The sequence below is a fragment of the Bombus terrestris genome, chromosome 17 (assembly GCF_910591885.1).
Source record: "Bombus terrestris chromosome 17, iyBomTerr1.2, whole genome shotgun sequence".
Lineage (NCBI taxonomy): Eukaryota > Metazoa > Arthropoda > Insecta > Hymenoptera > Apidae > Bombus > Bombus terrestris.
Window position 1 is genome coordinate 9,630,270 of NC_063285.1, and position 22,397 is coordinate 9,652,666.

General features: G+C 36.4%; 1 protein-coding gene across 10 annotated transcripts in view; it reads left to right on the forward strand.

Moving 5' to 3' along the window:
* Positions 1–22,397, forward strand: part of LOC100646013 (neurexin-1) — a 636,909-nt gene that overhangs the window by 230,288 nt on the left and 384,224 nt on the right. For all 10 annotated transcript variants that reach the window (XM_048413687.1, XM_048413689.1, XM_048413690.1 and 7 more), the window contains exon 3: positions 5,074–5,221. In XM_048413687.1, the coding sequence (XP_048269644.1) occupies positions 5,074–5,221 (148 nt within the window). The remainder of the gene's footprint in view (positions 1–5,073; positions 5,222–22,397) is intronic.

Below are 22,397 nucleotides of genomic sequence, written 5' to 3' on the forward strand. Positions count from 1 at the left end.
ATCTAATGTAATGTCTTTTTAGATCACGTTAAATAATTGAGTAATTAATGGGCTCTGGTGGTTGTTAACTCTCGTGTTATATCTATTACTGAATTTGCATATTTCTTCTTTAATACGTTGATCTGCACATCTGCTAGATGCTGCCATCGATATTTTAGTAATGCGAGTCGCTCATGTGGTGGTCTCAAGAATATTCGCAACATCAAAACCACTGGCTGTTGTTGAATATAACGAAGGAAAGTGTGGTATACATTATTCCGACCAAATGGTTTCTTATGCCACCACAATTAGAAAAGCAATCAAATGGTACAGAAAACTTGGCATTCGACTCCTTCTGGGAATTTCTGTTGTAAACGCTTCGACGGTTTACAAAATTGCAACAGGGAAGAATATAAATATTAGAATATTTAGACAATTATTAGTTGCAAAATTATTAGGCTTGTCTGAAAGTACAAAAAATCCTTGTCTTCGACGGAGTTAGCATAATATCGTCGTTCGGAAAAATGATTCCGGAAGAAGCATTAGACGCGCGTGCAAACTATGTTATGCAAATGAAAGACGTCGAATGGAGCGAACAAAGGCACAAAAGAATTTGAAGAAAACAACAACTCATTGTCCAAATTGTCGCGACCAACCTCAGCTATGTATAGAATGCTTTAAAGTTTTACATTCTAAATAATTTTTTAATAAACCATTTTCCTATTACTTTTATAACAATTCAACAGTTTTGTTATTATGGAATATCTTTTCAAATAGCTACGACGATCCCTCGCAAGTAGTCAAATAAGCGACACCCGAATATGGGTTACGCGGCCAGACCAGAAACTTTGCTGACACCCAAATACGGGTGTCGTGGCAGTCAACGTCTTAAGTATGGGTATATCAAGGTCGCGATGTATTGTTTCGTCGCTAACATACAACTCACACTGACTGTTAAATCATTTTCCTCCCTTAGCAACTCCACGTCTTTTGTCTTAACCCAATCACGCACATGTTCCGCTTGTTTACAACTCGCCCGACATCCCCAAGTCTTCGTCCTTCGAAGAATTTCAAAGAAAAAAGAGAGAAAGAATAAAGGAAAAATGGAGTTGCGGACAGCCGCCAAGAGAAGATCGTACGGCAGAAGCGTTGGCCAACAAACACATCCCTCTGACCGCTTTTCACGAGTGTCCTGAAGCGCGAACCACTATGACCAACGATTCCGGCGCGCGTGTTCAGCTCGTGAAACGCGTGGTTGCCGCGCTCCTACAATTTCCATGGTAAAACGCGGAACGTGGAAGTGGCGCGGAGACTGCCACCTTGCAGTATGCGTAAACCAGCTTTAATTAGTCGAAACGAGCTTTAATTAGTCCTGACGCAGACACAGCCAGCGTTACGCTGTTCACAGCTACCGACGCTTCTCTTCGTCTTCGTCTTCTTTTCCCCATTTTCGCTCGCGCCTTCCTCTGTTTTCTCTCTTTGTCTTCGCCAACGCCAGCACCAGGGGATCATCTTTCAGACAAACTGGCTTCCCACGATGCAACACGGCCTACATATTCACAACTTGCTCCCGGAGAGCTTCCCAAAGACCAGAAAGCGAGCTTTCGCGACCGCATGTCAGGTTATCGGGTCAACCACGTTGGTCTGGTCCATCACGCTACGTCGAAATCGTCCATTACGTGGATCGTCTGGTTGTTGGCCCATGGCCATTTCCACGATGACGAAGAATCGAGATGGAAGAGCCTTGGACAGAAAGCAAACGCTGCTCTCTCGGACGTGGCATCGCAACGATTCGAAACACGGTAGCTCGCAGCGTCCCAGAGCTGATGGATTTCGTGCTGAGACCGGTCATTCGCTGGCTGAAGCTTTTTCTAATCCAACGAAGATTAAGTGTTGCTAGATTTTGTCCCCGAGATGAATTTCAATTTCGCAAGATCTTCTAATCGTCGCAGCGAACGTGTACGTGAACGTTCGAGAGTTTGAGGATGGTTGGCCTGTCAATTTTTAAATTGAAAAGAATTCACTGGATGATAAAGATATCACAGAGCACTCGACGGAAAAGACGTAAGAGAAAGAGTAATTTTATTCAAGCCAATTGTTTAATATATTGTGCAATTTTAAATACAACGAAATACATTCTACGACGAATAACAGAGTTTTGTTAAAAATGGGAAATATTATGAGACCTGTGAGCGGAAGCGAAAGTAGGGCAAGTCCGTGCACCAAATCCAACTAATTTATTTTGTAATTGTTCCTGGAAATAAAAATGTGGCAACCATTCGATATTTATAACGTTTCCTGGCACAGGAAATGTATTTTTAAATTCTGTGCCATAAAAGCAAAAGTGGAATTAAAAATTTTCATGATACAATTAATTACATCCATTATATGTACGTTATATGCAAACAACTGTACGAAGCTTGTTTCTGCCAACTGCTTCTTTGAATTTTATTTAATTCTATCAAATTTATCAGTTTCATTTTAAGCATTTGTTAATAGAATTTTGATATCGGTTGTTGCTACATTTTTCCAACATAATGAATTATTCGTATCACACGTGGAATTATCATTTTATAACTTGTTGGAACACAGCATGTTAATTGCGATGGATTAAATGATTGGCGATTAAACAGAAGTGCGTAAAATTTTGACAGTTATGGAATACGCGTTAATATCGCAAAAGCATCAATTTATTTTCTGGCATTTGTACAGGCGAATATTGGGAACATTGAACTCTACGTTCAATCCAACGCGTCATAAATCTTTGGAATCAAAAATTGTTTGACGCGCCAAACAAAAATTTGTAAAAAAAAATGAACATAATAATCAAATACAATGAAATCTACGGTACATTTCTAGGACTGAGTCCTAAACTACAGTCCAATAATTCAGGATAATTTGTTTAATCTTCCAATATATTTCATTTTTATTCCTATTCCACGCTTTGTTCGATAATAATATGAAATTCGGTGATCGAATGATTCTGAAATTAGAATTAAACGATCGAATTGAATTTTCACTGAAACCTACGAGCCAACGTCGAAGTTTGATTTAATTTTAATGTATCGAGAGTAATTTTTTAAACTTTTCTAATCGAACAGTTAAAGTCGTAAACGATAGAAAAGAGCAAGCTAATAATATCGCTAAAAAATAAAGATACGATTTTTTCTTTTAGCGAGCAACCACGTGAACTGCATGCAGAATACAGCGAAAAAGAAGTTATAAATCGTAGAATAATTTATTTTAGCTTTTAGGGCTATCACGATAAAGATGCGATCGTAAGCGCCAACCAGACTATGCTTTTACCATTTATTCTCCTTCTAAATTTCTAAATCTTGTAAACGTAGAAATTGTGCAGTATCGAAGCGACGAATGACGCTGACGACGAAACTGACAAAAATCTTCATTCCTCACACGTCATTTGCCATTTCAGCTTCCTCATCAACCCATTGATTACCAAACAGTGAAATAATGCTTACAAGCTACTTAACACTAGAACCACCGATAGTCAACACGAAGCTATTTCTACAAAACCAGTGAAAATCATTGGTCTTTAAAAAATACCTAATAATAGAATATTTGTATATTTATTGATTTATTACTTTCTTACAGAAGCAATTCCATGTTATGTAGTACATTTTTGCTATTATTAATCCATCTGTGACCATGATCCCTAAAGGAGAATTGGCACATTTATAAAATTGTTGAACCAGTCGTTATGACTGCTGTGGTATTTCTAGCGTCAGCATCTAGCGATCCAGCGATCGATCTGAAATTTTCCTGATAACTGATATCGTCATATCGAATGATACGCGGTAAAAATTTGGGAAACGTGTGGCAAGTGTAGAGAACGAGGAAACTGGCTAATTTGGGTTCGATGAACAAATTGCAGGACTCCTGTACACTTTGACAAGTACCACTCATTTTCACTGGTGTTGGTATAAGTATCCTGATACAAAATTATTTTCAGTTTGAGTACATGAAAAACAAAATAAAATTCATTATATTATTCGTTTAATTATCGTTTAGAAAGTCATTAGATGATTGTGGGAAAAAATATAACACGAAGTAGGAATTTCAAAATAAAATTGTAGAACCAGTCGATTTGACTTGTGCGGTAGTTCTAATGTTAAGCACAAAGTTACTAATAAACATAAATGATTCGTACATATACTGGCTTGGCAACTAAGTGATTGCGGATTTTGTCATTAGGTTGTACTGACAAATCCGCAATCATTTAGTTGCCAGCCCATAGAATGCTACACGATACATGTAAATACTTATTTATACATATATAAAATTGCTTAGTTAGGGCACAAAAGATGCAATAAAGTAACAGACACTGCATAAAATTTCACTACACAGATCAAACACGCAAATGCAATTTGTCTGAAAGAGAAGAGAATATACGACAGTGGCGTAAGTGTTGGAATTTTTGGTGCTTCATAAAATTCTAGCGTTTAAAGGGAAGAATCAAACTGGGACGAAAAAGAAATTCAACAAATCCTTGAAATTCTCAACCGACAAATTGCAAAATGTCGATAATTAACAAAACACACAAACGCGCTAGTTCCAATCCTAATCAGCAAAGGTACGTTCGCGAGGAAAAAGTAAAAAGTAAAGAATAAAAAATAAAAAATAATTATAGTCTCTTAAAGGAAAATTTTATTTTCTTCTGGAGGGAAAACAGGATTCCGTTTTCTCACCTCATATTTCCAGCGTTCTTTTCGTGCAGAAACTCTCCATATCCATTTGTCAATCCTTGAAATTCCCTCGCGTCACTGACAAGTTGCAAAATGTCGATAATTAACAAAACACACAAACACACGCGCGTTCCAATTCTAATCGGCAAAGGTACGTTTGCAAGGAAAAAGTGAAAAATAAAAAATAGAAAACAATTACAGTCCCTTAAAGGAAATTTTTTTTCTTCTGGAGGAAAAACTGGATTCTGCTTTTTCACCGCATATTTTCAGCGTTCTTTTCGTGTAAAGAGACTCTCGATATCGATTTGTCGTGGGCTTCCGGTCGCGCGATATCCAAACCCGCTTTGATATCCGCCGGTACGTTAACGTTTCTTTCCATTGTCTGTTGCAGAGTTTACGCAACATGATGACAGCCAATACGACGGATGCCTGTGAAACGCGTGATCCCTGCCAACACGGCGGAATCTGCATTTCCACCGACAGTGGACCCTTCTGCGAGTGCCGGTCCGGCGATTATGAGGGCGCCTATTGTGAGAAAGGTAGGTTGTTTTACATCCGGAAGCTTCGTTGTTTACGACCGTTGTTGTTGCCGCGTGTACAGTCTCTTGTTTGCGGAAACGATCGGACAGGTCGCAGCTCTGTCCGCCGCGTTTGTCGGCTTTCGATCTTCATCTTCGCCGAGCGAAGCTTTTGTGCCGATCCGTGCAATGGCCACAGCGTGACTCTACTAGGCAATTGCGTTAGCTGTGGCTAACAGGACAGTGGGAAATTCCAGTTACAGAAATTGGATGATTCGATGGAGGAAGATAATATTCAGTGGAATTGCAGGCTGATAATTTTTGCAATTTTAATTGTATCGTTTAGTGTAAACGGGATTTTTGTTATTAAAAAGATATGCAAATGTAGAAAATAGTAGGCAACTGCGTTAGCTATGGCTAACAGGACAGTGGGAAATTCCAGTTACAGAAATTGGATGATTCGATGGAGGAAGATAATATTCAGTGGAATTGCAGGCTGATAATTTTTGCAATTTTAATTGTATCGTTTAGTGTAAACGGGATTTTTGTTATTAAAAAGATATGCAAATGTAGAAAATAGTAGGCAACTACGTTAGCTATGGCTAACAGGACAGTGGGAAATTCCAGTTACAGAAATTGGATGATTCGATGGAGGAAAATAATATTCAGTGGAATTGCAGGCAGATAATTTTTGCAATTTTAATTGTATCGTTTAGTGTAAACAGGGTTTTTGTTATTAAAAAGGTATGCAAATATAGAAAATGAGTTTGCAAGGAAATCTTCTTTAAGACAGGTACCTTCTCCATACAGCGAAATTTTAGAATTGTTTAGAAATTTAATACATCTTTCTCCTTTTTATTTATTTATTTATTTATTTATTTATTTAAGTCGCATCGATTCATTTGGATCATTAGCAATCACGTTACTCGCGTCACATTAAGAAAATTTGCTCGTGTCTGCACATAGAAGTCTACACCATTCTGAGTCCTCCCTTTGATTATGGAAACTCACGGTTGTCCGGAAAGTTTCTTTCGTTCCATAAGGTGATAATAGATGAACAACAATTTCTCCTTCATATTATTTTACTGAATTAGATATCATCCATTTCGTCCTATTTCTATTATTACGTCCCTGCATGATCCAATAAACTGATATAAAACAAAAATCATTGTGCGTCTATCATTTCCTTATAAAACGAAAGAAACTTTTCGGACAACCTGAAGATTTCAGTGAAACACCTGGTCGCGATTGCGATAACACGAATCGTCTTATCGTGTGTCTTTTTTTCCTAAAATGAAACTAAGAAACATCCATCGATCGTGCGTTTTAAACAACACGAATACACCCATTTTCGTGCTGATTTTATTCTCATTTACTTGTGTTATCTCGTTTTGTTGCCAGCCAAAACTCGCTTGGCTTTTGCTGTTACCTGAAAAGAGAAAGTAAAAATGACAGTTCCATTTAACCGAACACTTTTGCACACCGGCGTTAGCTTGTCGTTCCATTGCATCGATACTTTGCATGGCGGTGTAATTTCATTACAACCGGCTACACTGTCAGGCACCGTATCGCGGCCAACGTGAATCAAGAAAGATTTACAAGGCGAGCGTGCATTAGGTGGCCGGTAATCGCGCTATAAATTCACGGCACGAGCGGCCGCGTATTTTATGCAACAATGAGCCCCGCGCGAAGATGGCATTAATTTAAAGCATTGATACGGCCGTGAATAATAAGGAAGCGAAGGCAACGATAAAAGGAGCAACGAATATAAGAGACGCGACGGTTGTTCTAACCAGAGGCGGCAGTTGCTCGTAAAAATCGCGAAGCTTGCGAATGCGCAGGCAAATTTTCCTGAACGACCGCGTCCGAATGAAATGTCGCAAAAAAGATTTATCGCTTGTTGCTTCGTTCGCTAACAAGCTTCGTGCCAAACGATGCTGCGCAATATTTTTTTTCTTTGCCTTGGTATGGCGCCATTAGGTGGTATTGACAAATTCGCAATCACTTAGTTGCCAACCCATAGAACAGAATTTGTTGATAGAAACAGATATTGTTGCTATCTGTTACATAAAGTAGTGGACAGAAGTTTAAAGTTCAAAGTTGTCTAATTTTTACTGTGCTTCGATTAGCATCAAGTTTCCTATTTCTGTGGTCTTCCGCACAAAGCGCAACGTGTCTTCTTTCTTTGTATTGACTTGGCAACTAAGTGGTTGCGGATTTGTCAATATCACCTAATGGCAAAACCCGCAATCACTTAGTTGCCAATAAGAGGACATAAGGAAACATGATAACAGCAACGATAGGAAGCAAATTGTGATATTGTCCATGTTCAGAAATACGAACACGAGGAGAAAACGCAGTCGGGCAGCTGGAAACTTGCAATTAGCATACGAACACCTGACGGATCTTCAAGCTCGTTCTTCTCGAAAACGAAGCCTCGAACGAGAAAACGTCGTTCTTCCTCTTCGACCTATCTTTGCACGTAGAATCGACAGCCGATCGCTTGCACCACGATTTCCCAGATAATTGTACGCAATTCGCAAAAGTATATCGAGTACCCAGAATATTGGCTTGGCAACTAAGTGATTGCGGATTTTGCCATTAGGTGGTATTGATAAAAGCCGCAATCACTTAGTTGCCAATAGAACAGAATGTTTATTCGTATTTCACAGCCCATCGCGAAAAATATTGTTGCTGTCTGTTATATAAAATAGCGGATAAAAGTTTAAAGTTTAAATTTGTCTAATTTTTACTGTGCTCCGATTAGCATCAAGTTTCCTATTTCTGTGGTCTTCTGCGCAAAGTGCAACGTGTCTTTTTACTTCCTTTGTATTGGTTTTATATTGGCAACATTCCTTTGCTTCTCTTACGCGTCTATGTTTCTCTGACATATTTCTTAGTATTTTTATTTATTATTTATTTATCTCATATACATTTTTCCTTATATCTAACTTTTTCTCCCCTTCTTTTAATAATTTCGAATTTACAGCAATTGCAATTTTGTGCACGCGTTACTTTGCCGCGAGAAAATCGCGCTTACTTTTATCCTCTCGTAACGAAATTCGAAATATCGATAGATGGAAGAACTTGAAAGTTAAAAATTGCCTTTCTGACTGGCAATGTTGCTTAGAAAGAACATTTCCTCGAATCTCTTCTCTCTATCCTCTCTACCATTCCATCTTCCTTTTCCAAACACCTGGCCGAGTACTTTGATTCCGATGATACAAAGAGCTCAGCGTAGAATTCTATCCTATTTTATTTTATTACATTTCTCCATTCCGTTTTCCACCTTTCCCGCAAAGAATGGAGCAATCGTGCGAAGATACGTCCTTGAGTGTTTTATTTCGCTAAAATATTTTCCGCTTTGGGAAGAAGAAATTCTTTACCATCTTGCCGCGTCGTCTCTTTCCAACGTTTCATAACACCAAAGATCCCCTGCGATATTTTACTAAAACTGTGGAAAGTTTGTCGGTTGTCAGCCGAGTGGAACGCCACTTTCAATATCAATGAGGCAATACGTTTCCTGTGACTCGACAATTGTTTAAATTAAGCGCTCTTTTGAAAAAGCGCCGTCGTAAGTTGAAAGAAAACTCGCTCGCAAGTAGCAAGTTAAGGGCCCGTTTAAATGCATGAGCTTTGCAACCAGCTCCGGAGCAAGGTTTTTGCATCGGTGAAATGGTCGAAATACACGCGATCCGAAACTTTCAAACGAACGTACGATTGTTTAACAATTACAATGTTTCAAGATAATGGAGGAAGAACAGACGATTAACCGCGAAGAAGGTCAAAAGCTACGACACGGAATATTCGAGGGATGAAATTTTCTTCCACGATAAGATCGTATGACATTTAAACCCTGTATTAAGGGTGGGATTTTATTCTGGGAAATAAATAATTTTTACTTGGATTGACAATTGAGAAACGCGTATTTCTTTAGAAAATTTCTCGCATCAAACTATCGTAATTTACGTTAAAATTAATTTTATTTAGAAATCTCGATAGATTGGACGAAAATATGCCATCCGCTTAGCTGGTAAACTGAAAATTAAAAATGATCGTAGAAAAAGGAATAAAAACACTGGAGTTTGAACGATTCTACTTGAAAAAACGAGCGAAAATTGGAGTGTGCGACAGCAAAGGGCAAATGTCGTAAGGTGAAGGTAGAGTTAATTGCGAGAAAGTTAATTTGCCGCTATTAAATCGCGAGTCTCGATCAGCTGTTTCGTATCACTCGTTCAAATCACGAAAGCTTTATTACGCTTTTCCCGTATATTCGCTTGTTATCACAGCGTGCTTTCCAACTTTTAATCTCTCCACTTTGTTCGCCACAAACAGCCTATTAGCTGCTTAAAATCTGCTAGAGTCTCGATCTTACCACCGTTAAAACAATCATCCGCCTAACCAGAGGAAACAGAGATCGAGCCAAATTGATAGAACTTTCACCGTCTCGCTTTTCTAGCTTTTATTCCGCTTGAAATTTCTCTATTACGAACGAGTTAAACGTACGTTGCAGTTTGTAAGAAAATCGTACAAAATAGGATGATAGAGGCAAAGGAAGAAATATTCATTCGATTCGATGACAATTCTGACGACCAGCTTTGTCAGATATCTGAGACTTTCGCGTGGCCAAGTATTAGGTTGTCCGGAAAGTTTCTTTCGTTTCACAAGGAAACAATAGACGCACAATATGTTTTGTTTTATATTCCTTTGATGCATTACCTTTTTTATCCTACAATTTGCATCGTATGATCCATTTTGCATTATGTGTAATATATTAATACGTGTAATAAAATATTTCCCATCTATTGTTTCCTTCTAAAACGAAAGAAACTTTCCAGATAACCTGATATCATATAATTGGAAAAAAGCTAATTAAAATTACAAGTAAAATGTATAAATGGAATTCTACTGTGATACAAATTATCACAGCGAGTCTCGCTCTTTAACGCTAGAGAGATGAGTCATATTGGGCCATGTTGAACCATGAACGAACCAGCAAAAATTATCTTCGTTAATAAATATAATTATCTATGAGATAAGTAGAATTTTCTGGATTTTATTTCAACTGATAGAATCACACAAGACTAGTACTAATTACATAAAACTAATATTAGTAGAATTTTATAAAGCACAACTCACGTAGCATTGGCATCAGTATACTCTTAATAAAACAGATTTTACTTTGATCTCAAAATTATAATGGTGAAATTTATTATAATATACCACCTACTGTCTGTCGATATTATTAAGCAATAAATTATTCTGCAATTATTTTTCAATAATTGTTGTTAGGGTGTAGGAACATTGTATTGAGTTGATAACTAAATGATTGGGGGCTTTGCCATTGCCACTTAATGACAAAATATAATAATATAAAATAAAATATAATATAAATATATTTTAATAATATAATATAGAAATATATAATATAAAATAAATATATTATAAAAATGTAATATAATATAATAATACAATAATATCGACAGACAATAACAATAATTAATTAATTATAATTTTAACAATTTATTAATATTATAACACAGACATTAATAATAATATAATATAATATAATAATATCGACAGACAGTAGGTGGTATATTATAATAAATTTCACTCGTATAATTTTGAGATCAAAGTAAAATCTGTTTTATTACGAGCATACTGATGCCAATGCTACGTGAGTTGTGCTTTGTAAAATTCTACTAATATTAGTTTTATGTAATTAGTACTAGTCTTGTGTGATTCTATCAGTTGAAATAAAATCCAGAAAATTCTACTTATCTCATAGATAATTTTATTTATTAACGAAAGATTATTTTGCTAATTCCATTACCATCTAATGACAAAACCCACAAGTCGTTGAAAACGATCAACACACAGGGTCCTTTTTTGTATATCAATATATTGACAGTTTTGTTAGAAAAATACAGCTTAAGATGTGTAATCCTTATACCATTACACGAGATTATTTCATTTTCTTGTCATTTTCTTTTTTTTTTTGCTGAGATTAAATCTACCACAGGCTTCTTTATGAGATTGAGAATTTATCAGAAACAGCGTGTACCTTGGCACACAATACACGAGGAGATTATTCTTTTCTTTATCGAAATTAAATTCATCGTGGGTCTTTTTATTGAATTAAAAATTTATCAGAAACAACGTGTGTACACCTTAACGCATTTCGCGGTAGAAATACTTTGCAGATTATCAGTTAATCGTTGGTCACGTAATACATAGTGTGTCCCCTTTTATGCTCTTATTAATGTCGCTGGAGTATTATCAAGAATTATTATGCATTTAGAATTATTATAATGCAGCATACTATGCGGCCTGTAGGAATTTTTTCAGCCTCCAGTTCAATAGGGCAATGTGAATAGCAAACATAATTACTATTTACTATTTTCTCGATTATTCATATTTTTCTAAAGTGCAATTTTTAACGAAAACACGAAAATTGAACAATATTTGCGAGTAACGAACGTAGCACGAATTATACTACGAATAAATCGTTACAAAAATAAGGACAAATTTCAGAAATGAATTTTGACAAAGTATCAAGTCCAAGCCATAAATAGCAGAATCTAATAATTAGCAATCTCATCGTGTACTTAATCAATCGATAGACTTCACCAGGAATAGACCAGAAGATGGTAGAATTTTAGGTGGAAACAAATATTTGTTCCACTCGTCGAATCTTCTTAAATTTGCATATTTACGATCAGACTTTGGATGTTTACGCGTGTGTATAAAATTGAAATACGAAGTAATATGCAGAAAATATCGAAAGGAAAGCGGTCGTTACGGTATTTAGAGAGTAAACCAATTTCTTAAACAAATTCAGACTCCGCGATTTCTCGTAATTAGAATGCGGATGTTTACGCGTTTATGAAGAGAAATTGAAACATGCAAAAATGTATAGAAATAGGTACAGGAATACGCGAAATATCCAAAGTAATTCTTTAACGTTAACCGGTTTCAAAATTTCATTTAACATTAACATTTCTCTCGTTCGTCTAACTTTCTGCAAATTCTCGTGTTAACAAAAATCGAGAAATCAGATGACATAAGAATTTACATAAAAAAATAACGATGAATGGTGCAATCTTAAATAAAATTTCGTACACAAAATCTACAACAGTACGATTGACGTATATAAGAATTTCAATTCGCATAAACGTCCACCGCCTGCTCCTAAATTCACCAAAGATACGAATTTACGTAAGCAGCTGCGGTTTAATAGCCACTTGAAAAAAGACATCGGTCAATTTAATTCACGCTCGCGAGTCGCTCAAAAAAAAAAAAAAAAAAAAAAGAAAGAAAAAGGAAGACACGCGTTTTTCCTGCACCGTGAAAAAGCCTGGAGGAATGCCGGATCACGTTCCGACAAATTTAAAAGGTCGTGAGCGAAATTTCATGTTTCTCCGCGGACAGCCAACGTCCGGGATTTACTTTAATTGCGATTTACTATGCGAAGTAAAACTCCGTGGCTCAGCGTGCACTTACGCTCGTGCTAATGCTGTCAGACGCTATCAAATCGACGTGGTCCACTTTGTCGCTCGTTTGTTTTTATCTCCGAAAAAAGGCGGACCGGCACACGGCTATGAATTCAGCCCGGCGAACACCCTCTCTCATTATAATATATTTGAATAAATCTCCGGTTTTCATACTCTGCGGCGTATTTTTATCGCAATCCAAATTTTGCGAACGATTATGAAAATTAGGTGCCCGGTTTGTTTCACCATAGGATCATAACGCTTTATCTTAATGCGACCAAACAGTCTTTGGGATTGACGTTTCTCGCAACTATTGGATTGGCAACTAAGTGATTGCGGGTTTTGTCATTAGGTGGTAATGGAACCAGCAAAAATTATCTTCGTTAATAAATAAAATTATCTATGAGATAAGTAGAATTTTCTGGATTTTATTTCAAGTGATAGAATCACGCAAGACTAGTATTAATTACATAAAACTAATATTAGTAGAATTTTACAAAGCACAACTCACGTAGCATTGGCATTAGTATGCTCGTGATAAAACAGATTTTACTTTGATCTCAAAATTATACGAATGAAATTTATTATAATATACCACTGTCTGTCGATATTATTATATTATATTATTATTAATGTCTGTGTTATAATATTAATGAATTGTTAAAATTATAATTAATTGTTATTATTATTGTCTGTCGATATTATTATATTATTATATTATATTATATTATTATTAATGTCTGTGTTATAATATTAGTAAATTGTTAAAATTATAATTAATTGTTATTATTATTGTCTGTCGATATTATTATATTATATTTTTATACTATATTTATTTTATAATATATTATATTTATTTATATTTTATTTATTTATGTTTTTATATTATATTTTATTTTATATTATTATATTTTGTCATTAGGTGGCAATAACAAAGTCTGCAATCATTGAGTTGCCAACCCAATACAATGTTTCTACACCCTAACAACAATTATTGAAAAATAACTTTCGATTTGCAGAATAATTTATTGATTAATAATATCGACAGACAGTAGGTGGTATAATCATTATCACCAAATGACAAAATCCGCAATCACTCATTTGTCAAGCCAATAATTTCTTCTAAATTACGTATCAATTATTCCAAGCAAAACAACATCAAAAAACGGAATGAATGGAGTGAATGATATCGAGTTCAAGTTTGAAATTTAAAAAGTGAATCAATGCATGTCGATTATAAAATTATACAGTTCTTTCCACATCTAACTCTGATTCAATTTTCTGTTGACAAATTTCAAGGATTGTACTTTCGATCAACTAAATCGACAAAGCACCAATACTCGCGTAGTTTCTAACAAAATAAAAAAAGGAGAAACGATTTTTTCGATTAAACTGTTGCAAATTCTCCTCGCAAAACACATTTACGATCTTTCGAAATCGCGTTCTCTATCTTCCCTCAAACTTCTGTTTAAGACCTATACCGTGAATTTTATCGCCGTACGATAGAACGCTCGTGTTATTTTATCGTTGCACAATGAATGAAACATCCTACGCTTCATGCGGTTAATAGCGTGCGCGGCAAAAGTCAGAGTTCACTGGGGATATCGCGTACAACGAAATTATCGCCGACGTGGTTCCAGGATTAGCAGCGAAACGAAACTGACTTTCTGTCAATATTTCATTACATGCAAACTGTGTACCATTATTCTCCGATGAAAGCTTACTTAAACCGTGACACGTAGCGTTAATTGTTAATTGAAGATTGTTAATGCCGCAGAATTCCGACTGACACAACGAAGTATACGTTGTCGTTTAATTTCCGTTGCATCGCGTTGTCGACTGATCGTATTCGTTAAACATAACGTTATTCGTACGTAATTAATAATTCGATCGAATAACACGTAAAGGTGATCATGGCGAGATTTCTTATGGAAAAATAAGAAAACCATATGGAGTACTATTTTCTCATTTTCGGCTTAGTTTTCGAGAAAATCGACTTTGAACATTGATCAAGTATACTTGAACTTGGATAATTATCGATTAGATGTATCTAAACTTAATTTATGGCTAATATAATATAACTTACATTACACCACACTAAAACTATCACACCAATCAAATCGACTGATTTTACAATTTTGTTTTAAAATTCCTGCTTCGTGTTATATTTTTTCCGCAATGATGTAATGACTTTTGCAATGATAATTAAAAGAATAATATAATGAATTTTACTTTATTTTTTATGTACTCAAACTGAAAATAATTTTGTATCAGGTTACTCATACCAATATCAGTGAAAGTGACTTGTACTTGTCTTTGAAAATTGATCAAGTATACTTGAACTTGGCTAATTATCGATTAGACATATTTAAACTTAATCTATGGCTAATATGATATAACCTACATAACATCACACTAAAACTACCACACCAATCAAATCGACTGATTTTACAATTTTGTTTTAAAATTCCTACTTTGTGTTATATTTTTTCCGCAATGATGTAATGACTTTTGCAATGATAACTAAAAGAATAATATAATGAATTTTATTTTGTTTTTCATGTACTCAAACTGAAAATAATTTTGTATCAGGCTACTCATACCAATATCAGTGAAAGTGACTTGTACTTGTCTTTGAAAATTGATCAAGTATACTTGAACTTGGATAATTATCGATTAGATGTATCTAAACTTAATTTATGGCTAATATAATATAACTTATATTACACCACACTAAAACTATCACACCAATCAAATCGACTGATTTTACAATTTTGTTTTAAAATTCCTACTTCGTGTTATACTTTTTCCCACAATCATCCAATGACTTTCTAAACGATAATTAAAAGAATAATATAATGAATTTTATTTTGTTTTTATGTACTCAAACTGAAAATAATTTTGTATCAGGCTACTCATACCAATATCAGTGAAAGTGACTTGTACTTGTCTTTGAAAATTGATCAAGTATACTTGAACTTGGATAATTATCGATTAGATGTATCTAAACTTAATTTATGGCTAATATAATATAACTTATATTACACCACACTAAAACTACCACACCAATCAAATCGACTGATTTTACAATTTTGTTTTAAAATTCCTACTTCGTGTTATATTTTTTCCGCAATGATGTAATGACTTTTGCAATGATAACTAAAAGAATAATATAATGAATTTTATTTTGTTTTTTATGTACTCAAACTGAAAATAATTTTGTATCAGGCTACTTATATCAATAGCAGTGAAAATGACTGATACCTGTCGAAGTGTACAGGAGTCCTGCAATTTGTTCATCGAACCCCAATTAACCAATTTCCACGTTTTCTACAACTTGCCACACGTTTTTCAAATTTTTACCGCGTATCATTCGATATGACGATATTGGTTATCAGGAAAATTGATCGCTGGATCGCTAAATGCTGACGCTAGAAATACCACAGCAGTCGAAACGACTGGTTCTACAATTTTATAAATGTGCTAACCCTCGTTTAGGTCGATCATGGTCGCGGATGAATTAATAATAGCAAAAATATACCACATAATATGGAATTGCTTCTGTAAGAAAGTAATAAATCAATAAATATACAAATATTCTATTATTACGTATTTTTTAAAGACCAGTGATTTTCACTGACTTTGGTAGAAATAGCTTCGTGTTGACTATCGGTAGTTCTAGCGTTAATTTTCAAGGAAATAGACTTTGAATTTGTTTAGTTGAGAATTCTACTACTAGCACATGCGTATGATAAATTTTCAAGCATATATTCCTCGAAAACGCTTCTTTTCACACGCACAACGACCTCCCGTCGATTATTTAGTTCTATCCGTTCCGGAATTAGCTTCAAGTATACTTGATCGATTTTCAAACTCGATTTTCCCACGAACCAACCCGATAATCAACAACATCTGTTCCACATTTTTTTCTTATTTTCCTACGAACAATGCGATATTCGACCTGTGGTTGTGCGACCAAATCCGAAACACCTGAAAAACTAATTAACTATACAAGAAATTAGAAGATACAAAAAAGCGAAAAAATTCGATTAAAATCGTATCTGAATGAACGCAACGTGTCAAGTTTCGTTTTCGCACGACGATGTTTCATATGCACCGAGCAAATAATTAAAATTCGACCGCTTTAGCAGAGATGCGCGTGTTACGAGTACGCGACGTGGTGATCGATATCGTTTTAGGGGAACTCGAGCTGGCACGGCATTAACGGATTAACAGCGCGGAAAGTGTAGCGGTGTAAAAGGCTGATGGCGAAAAGAGGTCGTGTCAGTATCGCAATTAATTGGATTGTATGCGCGATGTTGCTGCTCCGCTGGTTCGTGCGAAACGCGAAATATTTCCCCGATACCGGACGTCGTAGTTTTATAATAAATCATACGCTCGGCGCTGACGAAAAATTCTATTATTAAAATTCAACGTACGAACGCCGTTAACGAAAAGCGCGGCATGCGTTAAACATGATCGCGCGTTTAACATTCCGTGCGTTGTATCGTCGTATATTTACTATGTGATCGTTCAACGTCGAAGAAAATGTAATTGGAAATATTCATTAAACATCCGATGTACTAGACGTTTTTATTCCTCTGTAGCTTGTTAATGCGCGCGATACGAGTTAGTTGTTTAACCCATTAACCTACAACTACGGGCATGGCCCGTAGTACGATGATCGACCCAAACGTAAATATTACGCGTATAGCTAATAGTAGATGATCGGACCAAACGGAAATATTACGGGCATAGCCCGTAGTACGTACCACACAAGTCGTGCGAATGGTTCGAAGGCTGCGCGAGCTCGTTTGCGTTTTCGGCGCAAAATTCTCGAACGTAAATCGTCGGTTAAGGGTTTAACAATTGCAACGTTATACGTGTCCGTATCGAAGTATAATTCTTCGTTATTATTAATACCGCCTCAATGGATAATTGCAGCCAACATCGATTCAACATGATTACATTGCATAAGCAGGTAATTATCCAAGCATTTGGATGTTGCTCACATTTACGTTTATCAGTGTTTTAATTCGCGTAAAACTGGTACTCCGATGTTATTGGTTTGCGCATTGTTCTTTTTTCTTGCAATTTCCTCATTCAGAATTTCATCGTAATTTAATACCAACGAATATAACAATGTTAACAAGCAGCTGTTGCTGCATTTTGTGTAAAAAGATCATCAGCAAGTCAGGATGAAAATTAACATCGCCGGCTAATTTACCACGCAATTCCCACCAAAGAAAGAAACCATAACATGCAATGCAATTAACCCAATGGAACATTATCGTATCTTTCCCGACATACCAATATCAAAGAACACCGTAACCTAATTAACGAAAATGCAGATGAAACTACTAGCATTGTCAACTGGCCTCCCAACGTGTTCAAGTTCCCCAAACGTATCTATTATATATTTCCCGTTCGATTTAACTCAATACACAATCAAACCTGTAATCTTTCGTATTTAAATACTCCATTAATTACTCGTCGAACTTTGATTGAACGTGATAGAAAAGAAGCTGGAACCTTGTGCTGGCTGTTTCTTCACGGGCCACATCGCTCGCTAAAATACCAGAACGCTGGTCACAACTTACCGCTAGAGGATAATCCTTTTATGTCCAAAGGAAACAAACCTTGCTCCTTTAGCAAATAACACGGTTTACGAAAATTACACGAAACATCGGAGAAACAAGCGATCATTGGTGCCAAAGTTTCCTCGTCGAATAAATTTCACGACCGATGGTTGGCGAAATTTCGTGACACAGTGGTCGGATTCCATTTATCGCGCTTCTGGCCTGCGATCTCTTCCAGCAGGAAAAGCGTCGTCCTTTCTGTGGTGTTTGCAACAGATCTGAAAGAGGACTGATTATTCCGACCCTAATAAATCCTCTGGTTCGTTTTTCTCTGGCCATTTCCATCGCGGCCCGTCGCTATTTCATCGTCCGTTTCTCTTTCTTCCCGCAAAAGTCTGCCACAGGACTTGAACGTGGTCGTTAAACCGTGGAAATTACATTACATCGCGCGGAACGACCGCGCCTCTCGCCAGAAAAGACAATCGAGTCGAAGGGAAAAGCTGTCGAGGGTAGCGCTGAAAAATTCCACTACGAATCCTGGCAATCTTCCTTTTTCTCGTAATTACGTTGCTCCGATCGATTAACGATATTATAATCGAGAAGAAAAGCTACGTATTAAACAGTTGTTTTTTTATTAAATCAACTGGTGCGCTCAGTGTACTCGAAATAAATATTTTTCAATCGTTGCTTGCCACGTGTTGAATTTGTGGCATTTTCGTAAAGAAGGATACATTTTCTTCAGGTGTATTTTCCAGTTATGCAGAACGATTAATTTTCGTACACGCGGAAAGGAGAAATTTCCTTCACAGCTATCGTAATTATCAATTTAAAGCGACAAAGTTGAAAAGTTGAAAAAGTTGAATCAAAAGCTGCGAGGCAGTTGTCTCGATTAGTTGCTTTGTCTTGCGGCGCTTTTTACCGGAGAACTGCTCGATTGTTTATTATAAATTTCCGTGAAACTTTAGAAAACACTGCCAAAGGCGCTCCGAACGATTCATCGCCGAGAAAGAGAAGAAATTCTCGAGAGAAGAGATCGTGAAGCTGTTTAATAAATCGCAAAATGTCACCGAATAAAGCGCAGCGCAGGTTGCCACGTGATGACTTGGAAAATACGCCTTGATGTTCCTTCTTAACCCCTTAACCTACAACTATGGGCATAGCCCGTATCATAGTTCATAGTATCATAGATCATAGTAAATGATCGAACGAAACGTAAATTCTCCAACGTAAATCGTAGGTTAAGGGGTTAATCCCAAGACAAAGGAAGTACAAATTATGCGAACTGAGAGCTCCGTGTGGCAACTAAATGATTGCGGATTTTGTCATTACCATGTCATGACAAAATCCGCAATCACTTAATTGCCAACCCAATATATCTCCAGAGACAAACGATTTTCTCATTCGCAAGTATTTCATATAGAAAATTATATCACTTTCAGATTAGGCAAGAGGATTTGCCTATGATGTCCTTGAAGAAGATTTTTATGCTTGAAGAAGGATAACGATCCTCTTAGCAAAAATTGTAACATGTCTTTTATGACTTTATGATGTCTTTTACGATATTAATGATCTCTGAAGAAAATATAGAAACGTCGTTCATCTGATTAAAAATCTTCTTCTCTCATGCTACCTTATTCTTTCACATTCCTTCCTTCCTTAATTCGCAACGATTCCTCTTTTGAGTTCTAGTTCTACTTTAGTTTAATTTATTTTATTTAAAGCCTAGCTTAGGTGAATTTATTTAAGCACGACAATTTAGAAAAAGGTAATTTCGGTTGTCGTGCTGTGGCAGTCTTCTTCCCTTCGTATTTCTCCTGTTGCAGTTGAGAAGCTGTACAACATCGATACTTGTTCTTCAAGTTCTTAAAACTTGTGCAAATTTTATGCTGTGTAATGTGTGTAGTATTATTAGGTCGTCACGAAAGTTTCTTTGAAAGTTTTACAAGAAAATAATAAATGCACAACAATTTTTTCTTTCGTGTTATTTTATCGAGTTACGTGTGATCCACTTTGACCTCTTAAGATAAAGAACGTAACATCGTACAAGACATGTTTGCAAAAGAAAAACAGAACGAAGGTTCATCATGTAACAATATAATGTATAACAGCAACTAAGTGATTGTGGATTTTGCCATTAGCTCGTACTGACAAAACCCGCGATCACTTAGTTGCCAACCCAAAAACACGTCCTCGTCTCCTCCGCGTCTGTAATTTTCCTCGTCGTTCTGTTTCCGCAATTTTCACAGCCTTTCACTCTACGCACGTGATTTTCAATCGCGCTAACCTAACGAACAAAACAATCGACAAAATTCCTGCCCATCGATATTCCGTGGAAAAACGGAAATCTTCCCTTGAAGATTTTCATTTCGCTGGGAAAATCTTCCGCCGATACGGCAAAGTCGCAGCTCTATTTTCACAATTTCCTCTCGCCATTCTGCAATTGTACGAACGCGTCAGCCAATGAATCTCGCTGTTGATCGATTGTCTTGTGAAGTGGAATGGAAATGGTAGGAGCGTGATGCCGGCGATAAACGGCGAATAAGGTGAACGACGAGTGCGAGCATCGGCTTCGTTACCACCTGCAACCCCTTCGTTTCGCGGGGGTGGCTTACCCCTTCCTCAAGACTGTTGATTACCGACCTACATACAGCGATACGAACATTTCCATATTCGTTGAACGATTCAACGCGGATTATCTTAAGCCCATCGACGACCATAATCATAATCGATCGATCTCGTTCTGATTTTAACGTCCCAATGCAACTGTTCAATGTTTCACGGGGCTGCTGTTTGGCGCTGCAACTAACGCAGCCGTGGAAACGACGAGCATTTTATTTTTGCGTCACGCACGGTGGCTTGGAAATCGCGTGAGGCGAAAGTTGAAAATATTTTTTACGAAACGCCGTGGAGAAACTAGAAAAACTGAAATTATGTGAAGCAAGATATTTTCATCAGCATCCTGACGAGTATCTTCATTTTTATTTGCTCCATATCGTTTCAGTTCCTGTTATTTTTAATTTTTCGTAATTTTATGATCGCGACAAAAGCTACCTTTATGAAACTGGTTTCCTATTGCCAATTTTTCTCCTAATTATCGGGCTATGTAGTTCGAGAAATCGGGCAGTTTGGCGAGGGATATTTTCGTCACGGGCCTGTCAATTGGCCAGTCGAGGATCGTGGCAATCGCTGGATATATTTCTTCATTCTTTCTAATTATATCGTAACAGTGTGTCTAATTAAATTCTGAGGAGTAAAATCAACCGAGGAAATTTATTTAATCTATGGGAATTTCAACTTTTGTAAAATAAAAATCTGACAAAACGTTCTTCTCATTTCGCAGATATTATAAATACTTCACTTTGCATATTTCATATATTTTTGTACGTTTTTGCACATTTCAATTGTTCATTTCAATGCGTGAACATCCGCAGCCTGGCGATCACTATACCGCCAAACCGTGAAATAAATCTGCGTTATAAAATATCCCGCAGAAATCCTAAAGATATTTAAACAGTCAACAATTATAAATCAACATTAATAAGCAACAATAATTATCAATAAAATTTCCTCGGGAACATTTTAACGCCTATCTGCAATTATCAACGCAATTATTTTTCATGAAATTCGCAATTGCCGTATCCTCAGACCGAACCTACAAATTTGATCAACACAACGCCAAATGGGAAACGAACTGTTCAAAGATTTTTGCCCAACGCGAAAGTTTCCCCATGGCTCGAACTGTATTCTTTCACTTTAATTAATAAAACTTAGCTCGTTGCACTCTGCAAGACGAGTGTACATTTAAATTGAACGTAGAAACGTATACTTGGCGCTGCTACCAGATGATCTTTTTCTCTCGTGCATTAAGAGAGAGAAAGAGCTGGTAATAACAAACAGTTGGCTGTTTATGTTATCCTGCGAAGGACGACGTGGGTTGCGCGAAGCGCGCGTTATGCGACGAATTAACAAAACATTTGTCAGCATAATGAAATAGTTAAATGAGATAGACGAATTAGGGGATGCTGGTAAATGAGAAACGCGAACATCGAGATCACTAAATTGCGGAGCTGGTATTTCCCCCTTAAGAGCGTTCATTGTTGACCCACTTCTGCGTTCGCCAACACC